This window comes from Lissotriton vulgaris, chromosome 7, assembly GCF_964263255.1.
Source record: "Lissotriton vulgaris chromosome 7, aLisVul1.2, whole genome shotgun sequence".
NCBI lineage: Eukaryota > Metazoa > Chordata > Amphibia > Caudata > Salamandridae > Lissotriton > Lissotriton vulgaris.
Window position 1 is genome coordinate 629,753,436 of NC_141695.1, and position 19,722 is coordinate 629,773,157.

A 19,722-nucleotide genomic window follows, 5' to 3' on the forward strand; every position below is an offset into this window, starting at 1 on the left:
GTCTATTGCTTCTGAACCTTGCATGTACCCTCTCCGCCCTTCTGGACACTTGAAATCCCATCTGTGACATCTGTGACACAAAGCTGAGGTCCAAACTTGAAATCCCATCTGTGTCATCTGTGTGTTTTCCATCCATGCTGTACCCCAAGAACCATATATATCGCCTCTGCACTCTCGCCATCTCCTCGCTGCCTTTTCCACTGTGCCCTCTCCACCCCCTGCGTGCCTTCTCTTCTCCTCAGCACCCTCCCTTCACTGTTCCATACCTACATGAGCTATAAACGCAGAAACCTACAGGCAGATCTTTCACACGAGGTCACAAGCTCTGCCTTTAAAGATTTTAACCTCTCCTGGGCCAGCTTCAGTGAATAGAGGGCCTGCGGGCTTTGCTCCTTCCAAAACGAATCATGGTTACATCTGGTATCTTGCTGTCCCTTCCTGGAGCACCAGAGAAGGCAATTAATTAAGCCAGTAGGCCTGGATTGCACTGAACGCTCTGGTTAAAAATGTTAATGTATATATTTTAAGCAGCGAAGCTAAGGACCTACCTGACTGAGGTGGCCCTAATGATAACTTTGCTATATATCAAATAATGCCATATTTGATCGCGTGTTTACAATCATCATAACTTGCACATGTTAAATACACAGAGGTTTTAAGCATTTTATCTGATATTTGTTTTATTCTTTCTAGATATTATCTATTTGTAATGTTTTTAATTAACTAAACAGCAAAGCTTACAACAACAACCACTTCCTCACTGGCCCCTTAACTCGAATTCTATCCTGTGTACTATATTTATCTCCCTGCATCCATTGCATCCCCTCTTATCTTCTGATCCTTCCAACCCTCTGTAGCCTCTACAACCCCGCTGTCTTCATACTACCCCTGTATTCTTATCTCCTAAAGCCCCTCCCTTCATTGTCCTCTATCAGGCAGATCCTCCTCCCAACCTCCCTGTAACTACTGAAGCGACTTCTTGATCTTACCTTCGGCTCCCAGTGCCACTGATAGTCCAGAGAGGCGTCTTCGTCAGCAAGATCTGCATCAGGATCATAGGATCCACCTCCATCCATCAGCAGGTCAGTATCTGCAGACCAGCTACGGTGAGAGCCCCCGCGTATTACTGCTACCAGCTCACTCTGCAGCACCCTCAGACTCAGGGAAGCAGACCGGGACAGCGGGGTACCCCTGAGAGACAGCAAAAAATGCAAACAGTAGGTGCCGGCCTCCAGAGAGCGTCTGGGGAGCACCAGCAGAGGGGTAGTTACATCCACATCTTCCAGTGGCACCTGGTCCACTGTGCGCAGCCTCTGGCAGTCTGGGCTGCGGTACACCTCCCAGAGGTACTGTGCGGTGTAGGCTGTGCATCCCTTCAGATCCACATCAGCCTCGAAGTAGCTATCATGGGATCTGGAGATGGTACCTGGAGATGAAACCAGCTGTACATGCGGCCATTCACACGCCAGCTCCTGCACTTTGACATTGACTTGTGCCACCACCTGGCTGATTGCATTGTAGATGTTCACCTCAGCAGAGAAGTGCCCTCTGTGTGTGTACCTGTGGATGACGGTCTGGCTCGAGCGGGTGAGTGCTTCCAGTGAGTCCCCAAAGAACCAGTGAAAGCTGAGGTCGCTTCCACCTACAACGGCAGCTTTAAACGCTACTGTCTGGTTGACAAAAGCCACGGTTACGTTGCAGGACAGAGTGGCCGATTTGACTGGGGACAGTAGGATGATGTTTGCAGTTAGATTTGCTGAACAGGATGGGTTTCTGGCATTCACACGGAGAGTGAGGGTCCCTTCACCTGCTGGAGTATACCGAACCTGCTGCCCTGCGGTGGTGTAGTCTGGATACCCCGGTAGATGAAAGGTCCAAATGAAGCCTAGCTCCTCCCCAGCCACCACAGCTGCCCTGAACTCAATGACTTTGGTGACATCCATTGCAGTGGGACAACAATCCAACAGATGTAACCCCCTAACTTTCTCCAGCACCCACACCAGCGCTGAGGCCGACTGATGACTCACCTCATTGTAGGCCGTTGCCAGCACCAAGTGATGGCCAGGTTCTGAGATTGTGAGGGGAACGTTGCCATCATGGACATCCAATACCAGCCCTAGGGTGGTGACATTGAGGACAAATGACACGTTTGTTCCCATCAGGACTTGAAGGCTGAAGTTGAGAACCTCACCAGTACACGCGGACATTTTGTCCACTCTCAGCTCGAGTCCAGAAATCTCCTGCTGAACCTGAATAGTCTTCTCAATTATATCCAAGCTGATGTCATTCCAGGCCCTCAACACAAGCTGGTACACCCCTGGCTCCTTGAGGAAGCAGGAGGCATTCTGTTGGTGGAATAGTTGTACTTCCTTCTTCCTCAGTAAATGCCATTCCCACAGCACATCTGTTCCTTCTACCACAGATCCTTGGAAATGTATGGTAGTGTTGGACCTAAAAAAGAATGGAGGCAAGTGGCCAAAGACTAATATTTCCACACCAGACACTGGCACATGTACCCTCAACTCTGTGGACCCGTTGCTTGAACCTAGGAAGTTGGACACAATCACAGAAATGACCTTTACGCCCGGGGTTAAGAAGACATAGGAGAATGAGGAATGGTTGCTAGGCAGCAGCTTTGGACCTTCTCCTGGGTACCAAGTGTAGAGCATGTCAGAGCCGCTGGAGACTAAGATACTAAAGGTAACGGAAGTCCCCACAGCTACACTTTTTGTATGAGCCTTCACCATCACACCACGGATTCTATCCATCACTTGAAGCACAATGCTCTCTGCCACCTGACCCAGATTGTTTACAGCCCAGACCTGCACCAGCAGACTTCCTGTGGCATTACTTGAGAATGTGACTGATTTATCTGTGGCAGAAAAAAGATGACTTGAACCATTGGAAATAACCCACCGATAAGTCACGTTGCTGCCACGCTCTACATCTACTGTGAGAGTGAATTGCTCTGAAGCAGCTACATACCTCCTCCTTACCACATCTTTACTGTGTATGTGAACACCCTGTATCTTCTCCTGGATCTCAATGCTGACCTTGGCTTCATCCACACTCACTGCATTTTCTACCTGTACCTGTACTGTGGCTATGCCAGGGACCAGAAATGCATACTCAAGAGTCGATGAACCCTCTTTAAAGATGCACGAACTACACACAGCCCACAGATACCGGACCCTGTCCCCAGCCAACAACAAAGCTCGGAAGATAACCACCTGACCAACCTCCCCAACAGTGCGGTCCGCCAGCATGGAGACTGAGGTAACTGGAGTTAAGACGGTGATGTTCAGGGTAGCGCTCTGGCAGCTAATAGGGTTCTCTCCAGTTACAGAGACAGTGGTGTTACCTGCTTGGTTATAGGAATGACAGATACTGCTCCCCTGCTGCTTGGGCGAGAAGTCCCCAAAGTTCCAAGTTAAGGTGGTGGCAATGCCAGAACTGACCATGGCTGTGAAGCAGTAAATAGAGTTTAATGCCAGGGCCTGCCCAGTTTTGCCACTGTGATGAATGGTTATAGATCCAATTGGGCTCTCTACTTTGACCTGAACAGATGCATTTGCAGCTCCTAATTTGTTCCTTGCAGTGACTGTAACATGATATATTCCTTCCTCGGTGTAGATGAAGGCGCTCTCTGGATAGCTGGAAGCCAGAGGGTGCTCTCCAGTTCCAAAGTCCCAATTGTACCAATACCGGTGCAAAGAGTCTGGTGCAGGGATCACCCTGGCAGAGAAGCTGACTGGGTCACCCAGTGCTGTTATCGGGACAGATGAGGTCACATTCAGCGAGATGATCCTGCTTTCCACATTGACCACTGACTGGAAAGAATCAACACTCGCTATTCCAGACACAGTCAGGTTCAACATGAATGTCCCCGCTCTGGTATAACAGTGGTAAACCGAAGGGTCCTGCTCCATCACCACTAGAGAGCTGTCATCCCCAAAGTCCCAGTAGAAGCAAGTCCTGGTCACTGGCCCCTTCACAAATGCATGGAAGCTGACCTGTTCGCCATTGGCTACCACGTCAGGAGTAAGGATGGAGGTTATATGAAACCGGTAAACTTCCACGTTGATGTGGCTGCTTGTGGAGCTAGCACTGTTACTGGCTATCACAGTGACACTGTAGTTCCCTTCTCTAGAAAATGTGTGCGAGATATAGCTCAGTGACCAGTTCTGATATACTGTTCCATCTCCCATGTTCCAGGAATATTGGACGTCTGTTCCGGATTCCACTGTGGCATTGATCGTGGTGGCAGTTCCAAGCTCGCTAGGTCCAGAGGATATTATCCGAAGCCCAACTATGCTTCGGCCTACCTCAACTAACATATCAGAGCTGGCTTGGCTCAACCTGTGAGCAGCCAAAACCCTTACTCTGTACTGTCCGCTCTTCTCAAAGCTGTGCCAAATTGTCGCTGGAGCTGCCATCCTCTCAGGAGACCCATCACCAAAGTCCCAAGAAAACGTAAGGCCAAAACCCGAAGGGTAAGGGTGAGCCTCAAAGAGAATTGCCTGGTTTACTAACGGTGCTGTCTGGGATGTGAGAAGATGCAGTGAAGTCAAGGGGGAGAGAACACGGACTGAGATAGTCTGCTGGAGGCTGTCATACGTGTTGAATGCTTCGACAGTCAAGTTGTAGTCACCTGCGAAGATGAAAAAGAAGGACATGAGGTCAGGTCTGACAGTCACAAATCTGTCTATTCAAGCAAAGCATCTAGGAGAGGCTTCTAAAGTCTTGCTACAACCAAACACCTGTGGCAATTCGGCTTTTAAAATGTGCCATGTGCCTCTATTTTATTAAAATGAATAGGTTGAGGGGTTGGAACATGTAATTTGTAAAGTACTAGACAGCATAGTTATTTTTTAAATCACACCTTTACTCATTAGACATGAAGCTCCAGTTTCTGCTTGTGGAGTCATTCTCTTGTGCCTAATCCCGTGAGATGGCACAAAACCACGATCCACACTCCAGATAAGAAGGCATGATCATAGTTCACCCTCGTGTGTGCAGTACTGGCAATACCATTCCAACTCCTATACTTACTTCAGACTAATACATATACAGAGCTTAATTTATAAACATGGTTCCAGGTGGTGCGCACCGGCACTCAATTTTTGGAACCGGGACTTGTTTTCATCATCAGATTTTGAGCCAGAGCAAGAAAGAGGAACTCAGGAGAGGGAGAAAGAATGAGGAAAAGTAAGCACTAAAGAGTGAAAGTCAGAATCAAAAAGAATGTTCAAAACATAGTGAAAGAGACAGGTAAAGAGGATTGTGGTTGAAAATAGACTAGGCAACCTTGGTATTTGGCAATGGTGGCATTTAGCTTCTACACTGGTAGTAGCAGGCAATTCAAAAAAACTTTTGGGCTCCTGCACTGGGGTTTTTAAAAATTAAGCAGTGTGTATTTGTGATTGTTGTAGGGCCAAGAACCCAATGTATGTAAATTATATACCATTAAAGACAAATACATAGCTGACTGGGTGTCATACTATGTCCATTAGTTCCAAAAGACAGATGACCCAGATAATATAGAGAGGCTTCCTAAAATATCCCATTTACTATGGGAAAAAGATGACATAACTATATAGAGAACACACCACAGCTCTTTGAAAATATGGGTCAACAAATAAGACACATATGAATCATAGACCCACATACACACAAATACAAAAGTTAAATGGATGTTATAGTTAGGTACCGCTTTAATGAAGAATTTCTCAATACATTAACTTTACAATTTGATATTTCATTAATAACAGGATTTATCTCGCCCTGGATGGGCTGATTTCAATTCATATCTCGTTAGACCAGTTCATGATACAGAAAGATCACTGATTCTTAAACTCAATCAATATACATACTTGTCAACTTATATTACCTGAAAGTTCATATCAACCTGGATATCTTACATTTTTATGGTGCTGATTACAAACTCTTTTGTACGGATCTACAGTGATGGCAGGGAAGTATGAGGCAAAAAATTAATATACAGGTGGCTAAGGTAAAGGAGTTAGCCCAAATGAATTGCTAGTTCTTCTTCCATAATTAAGCCTGATGGGGTCTTGGTTTGTAGATCTATTATGTATCTGGATTTCAGTCTGCGTAAATGAAGTTCTCTGTCTCCTCCACATTCTTTAACTGGGACGTGGTCCAGACAGAAAAATCTAAGCAGATTTCGATTACTCAGGTGGAAGATAGCAAAATGCCTCGCTACTGGATAGGTTGAGTCATTGTGTTCAATTGCCCTTGCATGTTCAAGTATCCTGCGCTTTGTGGGGTGTATTGTGGTGCCGATGTATTGTAAATTGCATGGGCACACTAAACAGTATACACAGTAAGGCGTAGTACATGTTTGAAATTTGGTGATTCTATTTGTGCCAGGTATGTCGTCACTTTAGTACTATTTTTACAGGTTTTGCACCTGTTACATGGGAAAAACCCAGTTAGGTTCCCCAACCTGGGATTTCGTGGTAGAGTTTCATAGTGGCTTTGAACCAAAAGGTCTTTTAGGGAATGACTACGTTTGTATGTTGTTTTTGGATAATCTGGTATGTCATTTCCAATGACAACATCAGATTTCAGGATGTGCCAATTGCGTGTCAATATGTGTTGTAATCTTTCTGAATCCCTAGTATAGGTGGTTATGAAACGAAAGGTGTTAATATCACTTTCAGTAGATTTCACTTTATCTTTCAGAAGACATGATCTTGGGATCTTAATGACCTTTTCAAGATTCTTCTGTAATAATTGAATTGTATATCCTCTCATTTTAAACCTTTCAATTGACTCATGTCCTGCTGTTAAGAAATCTTCATTTCTTGAGCAGTTTCTCTTAAGTTGCAATAGTTCCCCATACAGGATACTGTTTTTAAGAGGTTTGGGGTGACTGCTATTGGCTTCTAAAATGGAGTTCCATGCTGTTGTTTTTCAAAATAAGGAAGTACAGATTTTTCCTTCACTTATGAAGACTTTCAGGTCTAAAAAGTCTACCTCTTTGTCGCTAATATAGCCACTAACATTTAAATTCCCTGTGTTGGTGTTTAAATGTGCAATATACTATTCGGCATCTGTTTTTCTCCCCTTCCAGAAAATGAAAAGGTCATCGATATATCGGTACCATCCAATAATCAATGTGACCCACTGATTGTTCTCGTCGGCCCAGGCTACCTGCTTCTCCAACCAGCCTACAAACAAGTTTGAATAACTGGGGGCGAAGCAGCTCTCCATTGCCGTACCTTTGATTTGTCTGCAATATTGTCTTTGGAAAAGAAAACTGTTGTTGGTTAGTCAGAAATGCAAAAATTCAATGAGCATGGTGCTATGTTGCAGAAATTTCAAAGAGCGACCTTTAAGAAAATATTTCACTGCATTTATGCCATCCTGATGAGAGATACATGTATAAAGACCTGTGATGTCTAGAACAATCATGAGCATATCAGTTCCCCAATTAATGTGTGAAATTGTCCGTATAAAGTCTGTTGTGTCGCAAATGTATGATGATAGCATTTTACCAAAATCAATTATAAAAAAGTCCAAGTAATGTGACATTGCTTCTGTCAGACTGCCTTTGGATGAAATTATAGGTCTGCCTGGTGGTGCTGATGAATTTTTGTGTATTTTAGGCATATGATAAAAATGTTGGAGTTATCGGTTGTTGGCAGCTCAAAAATGTGTATTTATTGTCATCCATCATTCCTTGCGCGAACCATTTATCTAACAGCTCATGATATTCAGTGATGCTTTTTGTGTATTCATCTTTAGTGATTTTACTGTAGCATGTGGTGTCCGTCAGATGTCTTAAGGCCTCGCTGCAGTAGAATTCTCTTGTCATAAGTACGATGTTCCCTCCCTTATCTGAGGGCTTACATACTATATTTGTGTCAGTTCTTATCTTTTCTAACGCCAATTGTTGTTCTCTTGTAAAGTTTACTTGATTACGCTTACATTTTGTTGAATTGGTTGTTCTCATTTTTAATAAGTCATTTTTGACTGCTTCTTCAAACTTGTCAATGGCATCATATGGCATTTTGGTGTAAATACTGAGCGTGGTTTGAAATGAGCCTTGGCTTTTTTCTGCATGATGCCAAAGCTCTCTGCAGATGCTGTCGCACTTGTCTCTTGTTCTTGCGTGTTTCGAAACTGTTGGCTTGTAAGTGTTTGTAATACTTGTAGATCTTCTCCAACCAGGTTGTACATTGATGCACCATTGCGTCCCCTGGTGTCAATTTGGCTCAAGATAGTCTTAATTTTGTGAAATTTGTGAAGCTCTAGTTTCCGTGTGAAGAGAAATAAGTCAATCCTGGTCTGAGTAAATTCAAAATTGTGCGATGGACAGAATGTCAGTCCTTTTTTGAGAACAGTTTCTTCATGTTTCGTCAATTTATGTGGTGTTAGATTGACAGATGTCCCCTCTTCGCTTCTTTCTTGTCTTTTTTCCGGCAGTTTGCATCTGGATCCTCTCTGCCATGTTTGTCGCATAAGCTGAAACTCCTTGCGAAAATGGGACTGTGTGGGCTGCTGTTCTCGGGTCGTTGCTCTCTCATCGCCTGATTGTTCAGTGTCTGTTGTAATATCCGATTTCGATGTCGCTGCTATGTCTTGATGTGACGCAATCTTATTAGCAGTGCTTCTTAGTGCCCTGCAGGGTGCATCAAATTTGAGCCCGAATGTCAGGATGCGTTCTTGTTCATAATCCCGGGCGTCTCTATGGAATTTTGTTTGTTTGCGCCTTCTTATTTTGTCCTCATATGCGAGCAGCCATTTCTTTATACTTTCTCGCAAATCATCTTTTGATTTTGTGTCCGGATCCTGTGCTATAAGTGCCTCCACCTCTTCAATATATTTTTGGCATTTTGCGTATATATAGACCCAGAGGTCTAGAACAATAAACAGTGAGAGGGAAATTACAATATTCTGATAAAGTATAAGTGAGCTGATAAGGACTTTAAAACAAATGGGTCTAATGCCAGTGACATTAGGTACAGTAGAGGGATTGTTCCAGTGTGGGAGGATGGGACATTACAGGTTCTGTCACCCCTCCTGATGGGAAGGCGGTAAGATGATGCACAAAGGAGAGGAGTAAATGGGTGGTGGAGAGTGATCTTCAGAGGTTTCAAAATTCGATGCCAATTTGCCAGTTTGTCACCATTCAGTGTGATATTCTTTTGAAATCAAGTGTGGGAAAAACAGTAACACACATGTGCAGGCGTATAGCTGTAGACTGTTACCATAACCTTCCAGGGTAGAAAACTTTTTTGATTTGTTGAATCCACTTGCGTGAACTGTCCTTCCATAGAGGATTTTATTCATTTTCACCAATGGGAAGAAGTTGCAAGTGTGCAGTGTCACTACTCCACGCAAAGTAGACTTTGCTGGGGAAGAGGTGGCTTTTTATAGACACATTTAACTGTGATTTTTGTCAGCGGTCGCCTTTTCTGGGTACATGCATGATTTTTATGTGTGTAATTTAATTTAAATTTATATGCCACAGGGCATATAACTTCGAAGATATTACATCCAGTATGTTTCAATCAGGGAGGGTTTCTTGGCTTATTGTCGAGTGTTTTGTTGGTGATTCATTAAAGAAGCAAATCCACCACTGCTAAAACCTTGACGATCCAAGCCTTACAAAATCCCCCTCTCTTTTTCTTTCTCTACTCTTTCTTCAACACCCTCTTCCTTTCTTCACACTTTGTGCTCAATGATGTGTCGCTTTGTAGCTAGATTTTCACCAAATACACCCACATAAATATATATGCAGGGATCTGCTTGCTATGCCACTTATCCTCTGCCTGTACGTGTGGATCACACCACTCATTTGTCACTTATTTTCGTCTCAACAATGTGGACCTCAGCTTTATGTGCCTTGCTTACCTGGCTGCCTGTAGGTATGGTTCACTCGGCTTAGTATGCTGACTATCGCCTCTTTTGAATCCAGCTCCAGATGTATGGGGTCATACGGGGGACACCAAGGATCCTCCAGCACTGGACTATCATCTCCAAAATCCCACCTACAACCAAAAATATTTATTTAGTAGGTAAAAGAAAGCACAGGAAAACAAGGTACCTTCAAAGTCAACAGGGGCTTCCTATGAATACCAGAATCCCTAGCTAGATATTTTATAAGGCACTTTGAAGCATTGGTGTTGGCAGCCAAGACTATCCTTCTTAAGACTATGGATGTACTAGTACTACTGATTAATTGTTATAGAACGTAAAAAAGAGTTATCTGCTATGTATACCTTGATAGAGTATGAAATCTTATTTGGTTGCTGTGAGGAAATGAGGTGTATTATATGGTGTGGTTGTGCAACCTCACCGTGTTATGTGCTCACCAATCCCTTTAGGGTCCTTAGATTTCATTTATCAACCCTTCTGGTCAGAAGTCCAGTCGCTACTGAGCTACCAGTTGTTCAGTATCGCAGTAACAGCCAAATCCTCCCCTGGCTGATAACTCAGCTTCTAGGAGACCAAGCTGCGCTCTGACAACTCTACTGGGATCAGTGAACTTGGGTGCAACTTTGGGCATCAGGTCCTGGTGTCTGGGGCTGCTCAGCGGTGGCTTGAAGATTCTGGGCTACCAACTTGCCCTAGCAGACTTCTCAGCTGATTTGTCCCTGTTTTATGAACAGGAGGTCAGCTAACTGACCCATGAAGTCTCTTGGCTTTTGCTCGGCCTTGGAGACAACTTCTCCTTGAGTAGGATACAATGGGCACGATCCCTCTCCTTTGCTAGCCACCAGGATCTGTATGTGCGGTCCATGCAGGTGCAGCCTCACTTGCGGGTTTCATGGAGCAGCAGGGCAATCCTTCTTCCAGTCCAGACGAGATCTGAGACATGGGAACCGGGGGAACCCTATTTATGCCCATAAAATGGTCTCATGGTAAAATGTGGTTTGTAGTTAATGTGCTACCAGGTTCCCTGCTTCCTGAAGGCCACTTCCTGGGAAGTGTGTCACCTATCTATCCCAGGATAAACCATTCTGCCCACACGCAAGATGGCAGAACCCCTCTCTTGGCGTCCAGCGCTCCCTAGCCCAACCTAGACATGTGGCTACCAAAGGCGGTACCATGACCCTGAAACACAGTTTGCCAACAGGTTTCCCCTCTCCTTCCCAGGTGCCAGCAATTCTGCTCAAACAATGGGGCTGCCCCTCTCCCAAGTGTTCTCCATTTGCTCTTCAAAGGTGGATTCCGCCTTGAAGCTCACCTTTTGGGCTAACATCCATGTGGCGTCCTCCAGGAGGGAGGTAACACTTCTCTCCAGTGCAGGACCCTATTGTCTCCTTTCCTAGGAGTCATTAGCACGACTCCCCAAGAGGGTGGAAAGCTGTCTCAGATTCAAGCTCAATGTGCAACAGCAGATTGAAGGCAACAAGTGGCAACTTTATCAAAGTTGCACACTGTCACTTGCTACATTCATTTTGACTGGAGAACCAAGTCGGGTTTAATGTAACGAGTTGTTTAATACCTTGTAGTATCCATTCAGGAGTTAGCAAAGCTGAGGGGTCAGCGGGTAACTCTGCGCTCGTCAACTGGGTGAACAAGTCTTCCCACAGTAAAATTACTCATGTTCTGCCCTTGAAATATGATGCACCCTGCCTACAGGCTTGGGTAAGGCACCGTTTTTCTGCATGATTTTGGATCCTCCGGCGTTTTTAGATTATTTAATTGGTACTCCCATATATACTACATACTAGTAACCCAGCCATGAGAGCATGACAGCTCTGCCATTTTATCACGAGAAGATGTGACGGGTCCTTCTTAACATCAACAGTTGGAAATGGATACATTTTCTGATGACTGAGCCCTGACACTCTGATTTAATCAACCTCCCAGATGTTTTACCTCTTTGCAGGGGTAGAGAAAGCCCCTTCTACCTATAATATGTCTATTAAGGATGTAATACTTCATACAACAGTGGATATGACTAAAGAAATCTAGGATTTTTCCTTGCTGTTACTCATCTGGATGAGGATAAGAATATCGCCTACATACAGTTTGGAATTGCAGGTATAGAGAGGCTACCTCAGCTCCTTTGGCTAAAGTTTGACATGAAGGCAGAAACCACTGTAAAGCTGTGTTTAGGGCAACAACCCTTTTTTCTGGGAAAACCACCACAATCTTGTTAGAAGATCTTCTATGTTCTCAGCTTTTATGGATTTTGTGACCCAAAATGTCTAAAGCAGACAGCGGACTGGGATAATTTTATTTGATTCCATATAGTCTTGAAACAGGTCTTCTACTGCCTCCCCTCTCTACAATCGTACTTGGGAAATGGAAGGTGGTTATTGGTCCATAGGTTGCCAGATACATCCCCTTTTATAGAAGAATCAGCAGACTATGTTCGAAAAAGTTAAATTGTCTATTACACTAATCTACAAGTGAAATACTCCTTGCTTTACTCAGTCGATTCTAAGATTGTCGACAGAGAGTATGCATTGTGCACGGATAATAGATGTGTAGCACACTTGAAAATACTTATGGTGAATTTTAAGGAGCTGCTCTGTCAGTTGCATTAAAAGTTACTCTAATAAGAAGAACCAGATGTTATGCAAGCTTGATAAAAGGCGCGACCAAAGCGTGAGCATGTTAGAGAGCAGAGTGTTCTGATTGGATGGTAAATGAGTGCGTGCATGTGTTGGTGTGTACACACATGGGTGTGTGTGTGTGTGTGTGTGTGTGACATCTGAGAAGTAGCAGCAGAAACTGATAGGATCATAGATCCTGGGACTGACCACAAAAGTGATGCCCCAGGGTGGAGTTTAAGATAAATTCCCTCGGGGATGCTTGAGAGTACAGAAGTGTACAAATGAATAACCATTACATGATGTTATATATGTTATGTTATGAGGATTCATACAGCGCATGGCTACCCCAGCTAGGGCTTCTCAGCACACCTGTAGCTACTATGTCTCAACCTCAAGACTATCCTGAGCCAAGAACAGACAGGCCTTCAACAGTTTCCAGATGCTAAAATACTTGGCTACTTTCCTAAGATTAATGGGCAGTTTATCCAGCAGCATTGGGGCTAATATACATATAGTCCAACGCCCCTTTCTAGCCAGTTTAAAACAGTGGACCGGAGCTAGATTGAGGTCTGCTGAGTGAAAACATAAAATGTATTCACATTATGATGTGCAGCACACAGCGCTTTAAACTGGATACGCTTCTCCACAGAGAGCCAATGTAGGGTGTGGAGTTTCTGAGACACTGAACAGATTCTCAGCAACTGCAGTATTGCTGCCACGTTCTGGATAATCTCCGTTCTATTTACTGGTACCCAGATACAAGATATTACAGTAATCCAGGCGCAAAGATCATTATAGCAGTGGTGCTGGAACAATTTTTAGAGTGGGGAATGTTGACATTAATTTTGCATCAGTTTATCACTGAGGCAGATATCCTAGACCCGTCCCAGTACGGTTTCCGTGAGGGACACGGTACTGAGACAGCCCTATTGATGGCAGTGGAAGAACTCAGGGGCGTGCTGGACGCCGGGGGGAAGGCCGCTTTGATTTTATTAGATCTCTCGGCGGCCTTCGACACCGTTAACCATGGCACGCTCCTGAACCGACTTGCATCAGCAGGAGCACACAAGGATGTACGAAATGTACTGGCTTCTTTCCTAGACAGTAGAACCTTCACGGTAGAACTTGGAGGGATAAGATCTAAACCCTTCAACTCGCCCTGTGGGGTTCCACAGGGATCATCATTAAGCCCTACGCTTTTTAATCTATATGTAGCACCACTGGCTGGAATTATTAGGGCAGCAGGATTCCTGCCAGGGTCATACGCGGACGACACACAAATTGTTGTGTCAATTAAAAATGATAGCTCTAATACCGCAGACAAGTTTCAAAGTTGCATGACACAGGTCAGCCAGTGGATGGGGCAGAATTGCTTGAAACTGAATGGGGACAAGAGTGAGGTCATGCTGCTAGGAACAAATGCAGAAATTTGGTCACCAGATTGGTGGCGGCGGATTTGGGAAACTGTCCGTCACCCGTAACGAAAGTCAAAAACGTAGGTATCATGTTAGATAACAGGCTTACCTTTGATGCCCAAACTAACAAACTGGCATCTACTATGTGGTTCATCCTAAAAATGATCAGGAAACTAATGCCGTACATTCCTCTGGATTCCCGCAAAACCGTAGTGACCACCTTAGCCTTGTCAAGACTCGATTACGGAAATGCATTATACGCTGGGATGCAGGCACAGTACTTAAACAAACTACAACGCCTGCAGAACTCAGCAGCACGCCTGATCCTGGACATCCCTAGAACTGAACACATATCACACCATCTAGATACATTACATTGGCTCCCTCTGGCAAAACGAATAAGGTTCAAATCCCTATGTCTAACCTATAAGGCACTCCAGGACAAGGGACCCTTGTTCCTTAGAACCCACCTAAAGCCATATACCCCCTCAAGAGAACTGAGATCAAGCCAGGCTAAGCTTATACAAGTTCCCAGGTTCAAACAGGCAAGATAGGGAGGCAGAAGTTTTATGCTGCATGCTGCCAAAGACTGGAACCGTCTTCCCCTTGCTATCAAAAATAGCACCTCCCTAATGTCGTTTAGGAAATCAGTGAAGACATGGCTCTTCAACCTCCGCTAAACCCAGCTCCCGCGCCATCAGGACAAGGTCTCTTTCCTCAGCGCCAAGACGCCCAAGGGCATACGAGCGCTTTACAAAACTACAAATCAAATCAAATCAAATCAATCAAATCAAATCAAATCAAATCAATCACTAAAGTCATAGGGACTGTGAAAGATCCGAGTGTCATACAAAAAAGAGGCGCAGAAAATGTACCACACCCACTCAGCAGGAGAGGGTCATGGTGTGGTATGTAGCTGGTGATGCATTTTACAGCAATGATGAATTAGGGCACAGTCATTTACAAACAGCACATTTTCCATTGAAAAGGGCACTAAATTTGAATAGACATGCAGTTTTACTGGCAGAAATATGAAGCACAAAAACAAAAATTTGTGGAAATTGGTATTCTGTGAATATTTATAATTTGCGCATCATCAAGTAAAGTGTCTTGATTTCGTTTGATCCTATTACATTTGTCGTTTCCGTCACACTTCAGAATTACCAAAAAGTACTTTATGTGTTCTTTCCTTATTGCTGATATGATTTGAAATATGTGTATAGTTCACTGCTGTGTGTTAGAAAATACTGACATGCTGCAGCCTTTCCTTTCGTTTCCTGTAGCCCAGCAGGATTGTCAGATCAAATACACTTTTACAAAAGCCTCTCACTTTGCAGTCAGAGACATAAAGATGCACCCCAGTTTCCGAATAAGCAGAAATGTGTCAGAAGACATAGACTGAAATTTGACCTTTGTCTTTGCACACACAGCAAATGTGACCGGACTCTGCATTGCTCATTCACCTTCTGAACTCCAAAAGGATTATTTCTGGGGCTGCTGCACAATGCTTAATTTGTAAAATAATAAATGCTGTGGGCCCGTCAAGAGGCCACTGCAGTTTACACTACTCATTGCCCCTATACGTGCCGCCAGTGACAGAATCAAGACAACTATTAATTTACACACCCTACAATTATGGCATTTCAGACTATTCCAGACCCCAAAGCTACAATAATGGATTGGGGGGCAGATATTTGTCATTTTTTATTGTTTATTAAAATAATAAACAACTGTTGTTGTGTTAATCTCTAATTTAGATAAACTGAGCAGACTGTCATAAGTGCCGGTGTTGACAATTAAGTACCAGGAACCACCGGCTCAAATTAAGCATTGGTGTTGCAGCACCCCTAGCACCCATACTTCCAGCACCTATGGATTAAAGCCTGGATTATCATCTTCTGTACTTGTGGGCAAAAAAGCCTCTGATGTTTCTTAGGGCTTTTAATTTAACAGCCCAAGGTCAGAGCTTTAACTTGTGGCTCAAAACATAGAGAGTCGTCCATCCACATACCCACATTTTGTAACAATATCTTTGTGCTCAAGAGGCGACTCCAGCAAGTTTGGCCACCAGTGGCCATACCATTCATGTGAATGTTTTCTCAACAGACGAATTTCGGTTATATTAGAATTCCTCTTCAAGCAGTTTGAAGGCATCCATTTTGGGACGGCAGACATACAGTTCTTAAAAATGGCAGAACCCTTCTTATTGCATTTCTGATGTCTCTAAATACCACATTACCTTACCGAAACTGATGATATTCAGATCAATGACCTCAGAAGGATGGAAGCTTACTCTTTCATTTACAGTGAGGCCATTCTCGTCTTGTATTATCTGGCATGGGACGTGGCATTTTGCGCCACCTCCCCATAGTATTCCTGCTCGCTCCTAGTTCCTGGAATGAAAAAGCTTCGAGAAGCTTTCTCAAAGGGATACTTTTTAGGCCAAAAGTTAAGCTCTTCGAAAAATAAGCTCCCTGGATGTAACAAGATTTACCTTACATGCAAAATGCCAGGTCAGACGTCATGAAGCCTAAACCTAATGGATGTTCACAGAAATGCCTCTAACTAGGGTGTTTCTGGCACCCTGAATCTCCAGTCATTCCATCAGAAGCATTTTCTTCTCTGCACTGTCCTAGTTTTCTGCTTTCTCTTTGCCATCATGTCCTCTTCTCTAAGAGTTTCTCTAAAATATAATTTTCACACATACACTGATCCGTAGAGTAGGCTCTGGATAAGGCCAGTCCTCCTCTTGTGCACAGTTCACAATAACCTCCACGTGAACTGCTGTAAGGGATGTGCACTCCTTGGAACCACCCTCAGATCATAACCTTTGTAGCACATCACTAACACATCAAATGCAGAAGCACAAGCAATATTTGAAAAAGGAGACCATTATGAAGCACTCCAAGACAGAAACACAACGGGTTGGGATTTTGGAGGTCTTATTGAACGCTGAGCCTGCAGCGTGTTCCAGATGCAGCAGGTCAAACACTGGATTCCTGCGTAGCATTGCCATTTATAGTAGACCCTTGTAGGCAAGGAGGGAGATTTGAATCTTTTAAAATGTTCTTCATAAGTTCAAGCTCCTTGTCATGCGCACAGAATGGCTCTCTTACCTTATTGTGACCGGCATTGACATGTCCACTTTCACCCCAAAGGTCAGCGAGTGGGAGGTGTTCACGGGCAGCACTTCATGGAGTCCCAAGATCTGGCCGCCATGGAGCCGGTTCATGGTGTCCGCCATAAGCTGTAGCTCAGCTGTAGCTGAGCTGACAGGATTCTCAGCTCTGAGCTGCAGAAAAGAAAAACACTTCACTTCAACTATCAGTTCAAAGCCTGGCGTGGATTCACTGAACCGTGGCCAGCCCTAGGTAAGTGTTTTAGAGAACAGTGGTCCCTATTTTGGAACAGCCCTAGGTAAGGTCATCCCCCCAACAACCTGTGTGGATACTGCAATTATTTGGCATTATATTATATCCATGTCACATTAATATGCCTATACGTTACAAGGTGCATTCTGGAATGAATGCACTAGGCCCATTATGTTACAATGTGCATTGTGGGATATATATATATATATACATTAAGTCTTTTGTGTCTTAGAATTCACAGATGCTGCCTATTTTGGGAGGACTCATTGTACCCATCTTGCCACACAAATGACAAAGAAGCTGTGTGGGTCTTCTGTTGAGTAAGTTGTGTGGATGCACTGTGGGGTTAACATAGTATGTTCATGCTGTCATGGGACAGACAATGAAGGTGGTTTGTGGCAATAACACACTGTACCAATGTTGTCTTAAAAAAACATGATCTATTGTGAAATAGGTATAATGTGTCCCTGACGTCAAAGGGCGGACAGTACGGATGCACTGGGGGAATAATACATTATGTGTATGATGTCATACAATGGAAAATGCAGAAACTTTCTGAAATCTCCTTCCACCAACGTCCCAGATACCTCAGCTCCACAGGACTCGTACTCGCACACATGCCATGCATAAATAACCAGATCAGGAGGACGTGCGTTCTCTTATATCATTCCCAAAGGGTGGAACGTCCTCCACATCTGAGCTTCCTCCTCTCTTCTTGAATTTTTCATGATGCTGCAGATCTGGATTTTCAATTAACCAACCTACCATAAGCAGGGTTAGGCACACGCCTGCTCACTCCCAGGAAACCCTTGCAGTTGATGGTGCGCTTCACAAATACAAATAACGTAACAGCAATGTGTTACATCCAGGATGTCATACAATGGATAAAGAAGATTAATTCTGGAACAAATGCATTGTGCTCATGATATTACAATACACATGAACTGTGCGATTGATATACGATGCAATAGTACAGAAAATTAAGATTCATTCTGACGTGAGTGAGATGTGACGCAGGTCTATTTTGTGATGAGTACATTGGGCCCGATTCATAAAAGTAATCTTTCACAAAAGGCATTTATGAGTACTAAATTTAGGATTCCTAACTTTACTACTCCTAAATGCCTTTTGTGAATACCAAAAGTTGTAAAGTTAGGATTTTGTCTCAGATTACTTTTGTGAATCGGGCCCATTGTGTCTTTGATGTAATACAATAGAACACAAAGGTGCATTCTGAAATGAATACTTTGGGGCCATGTTGTAATAGTTTTTTGTCCCCATTGCCCTGTTGCCTTTTTCTGGCAAGGGACTAGACTGATACGCCCACATCCTCCCGTCTAGAGCATTGTACCGATGCCCCCAATAAAAGGAAGCACAGGGAACCTAAACAAAGGACCTTCTATTAGAAATGCTCACATCTGTGCTGCCTGTGCACAATGGCGGAGCTAGAGAGACGGATATGTTAGATCATATAGAAGCAAACCATGGGGCGTCAGATTAGTCCTTCTTCAGTGTCGGTACTGGTGTTCACTGCATTCGCTAGCCCTCGGCAGGGTGTGCTCTCACCTTCAGTTTGTAGATGCCGGCCTTCTGGAGCCTTAGGCTGTATGTAGGGCCGGTGTAGGCGAAGTTTTCCACATCATCCACCACCCAGCTGTAGGAGACCGAGGTGCCCCGGCTGATGGAAGCAGAAAATACCTGCGGTGAAAGAAGCCAGGGTCAGAGGTCACTGTGCTGAATGTGGAACCAGACACTTATGTCTTTCCTACACATTTCTTATTAAACTGGCCCTTCCCCAATTTTCACTACCCATGTCCTCTACCACCATTGCTGTCTAGATTCACTTTCAATAAAGAGGCACAACTGTGTGGTACCCGCTCCCCTGAATCTTCACGGGGGTGACTATGCCCCTTAGTGCCTTGTGCATCTGCTTGGGTCTCTGTGTGTCTGCATGCACAGTGTGCATTTACATTAGCTTTTGACTGCACGTTTCTTGTCTATGTAATGTCTGTCTATGTCTGTATGTGGACAGGCCACGTGCTTTCCAGCGTCAGCTATGTGCCCACGTGCATCTGGTTAATCCTGTGTGCATCTGCATAGGTCCAGTCTGTGTTCTGTGTTAGCTACATGCCTTTCTCGTTGTTCTCATGTGATGTGTGCCCATCTTGGTGGGTAATATAATGTGCCCTTGATTGTTTGTCAACACTAGGTACCTCTGTGGGTGGTTGTCGGTGGTCTGCGCCTGTGTGTGTCAGCATGTGCAACATGTGCCCTCATGCGTCTTTGAAATCTAAGTACCCTGTGTGTGTGTCTGCAACTTCTATGTGGTGCCCCTTTGTGTATTTACATATGTGATGAGTCCATTTTGCATCTTTGCGTGCAATATACTTCTGT

At 44.1% G+C, this 19,722-nt stretch overlaps 1 protein-coding gene across 1 annotated transcript in view; it reads right to left on the reverse strand.

Annotated features, from left to right (window-relative positions):
- Window positions 1-19,722, reverse strand: part of LOC147702167 (polycystin-1-like) — a 599,895-nt gene that overhangs the window by 314,356 nt on the left and 265,817 nt on the right. The window contains exons 13-16 of the mRNA XM_086930810.1: window positions 18,895-19,026; window positions 17,074-17,249; window positions 9,886-10,022; window positions 990-4,651 (exon numbers count right to left, since the gene is read on the reverse strand). Of these exons, the coding sequence (XP_086786936.1) occupies window positions 990-4,651; window positions 9,886-10,022; window positions 17,074-17,249; window positions 18,895-19,026 (4,107 nt within the window). The remainder of the gene's footprint in view (window positions 1-989; window positions 4,652-9,885; window positions 10,023-17,073; window positions 17,250-18,894; window positions 19,027-19,722) is intronic.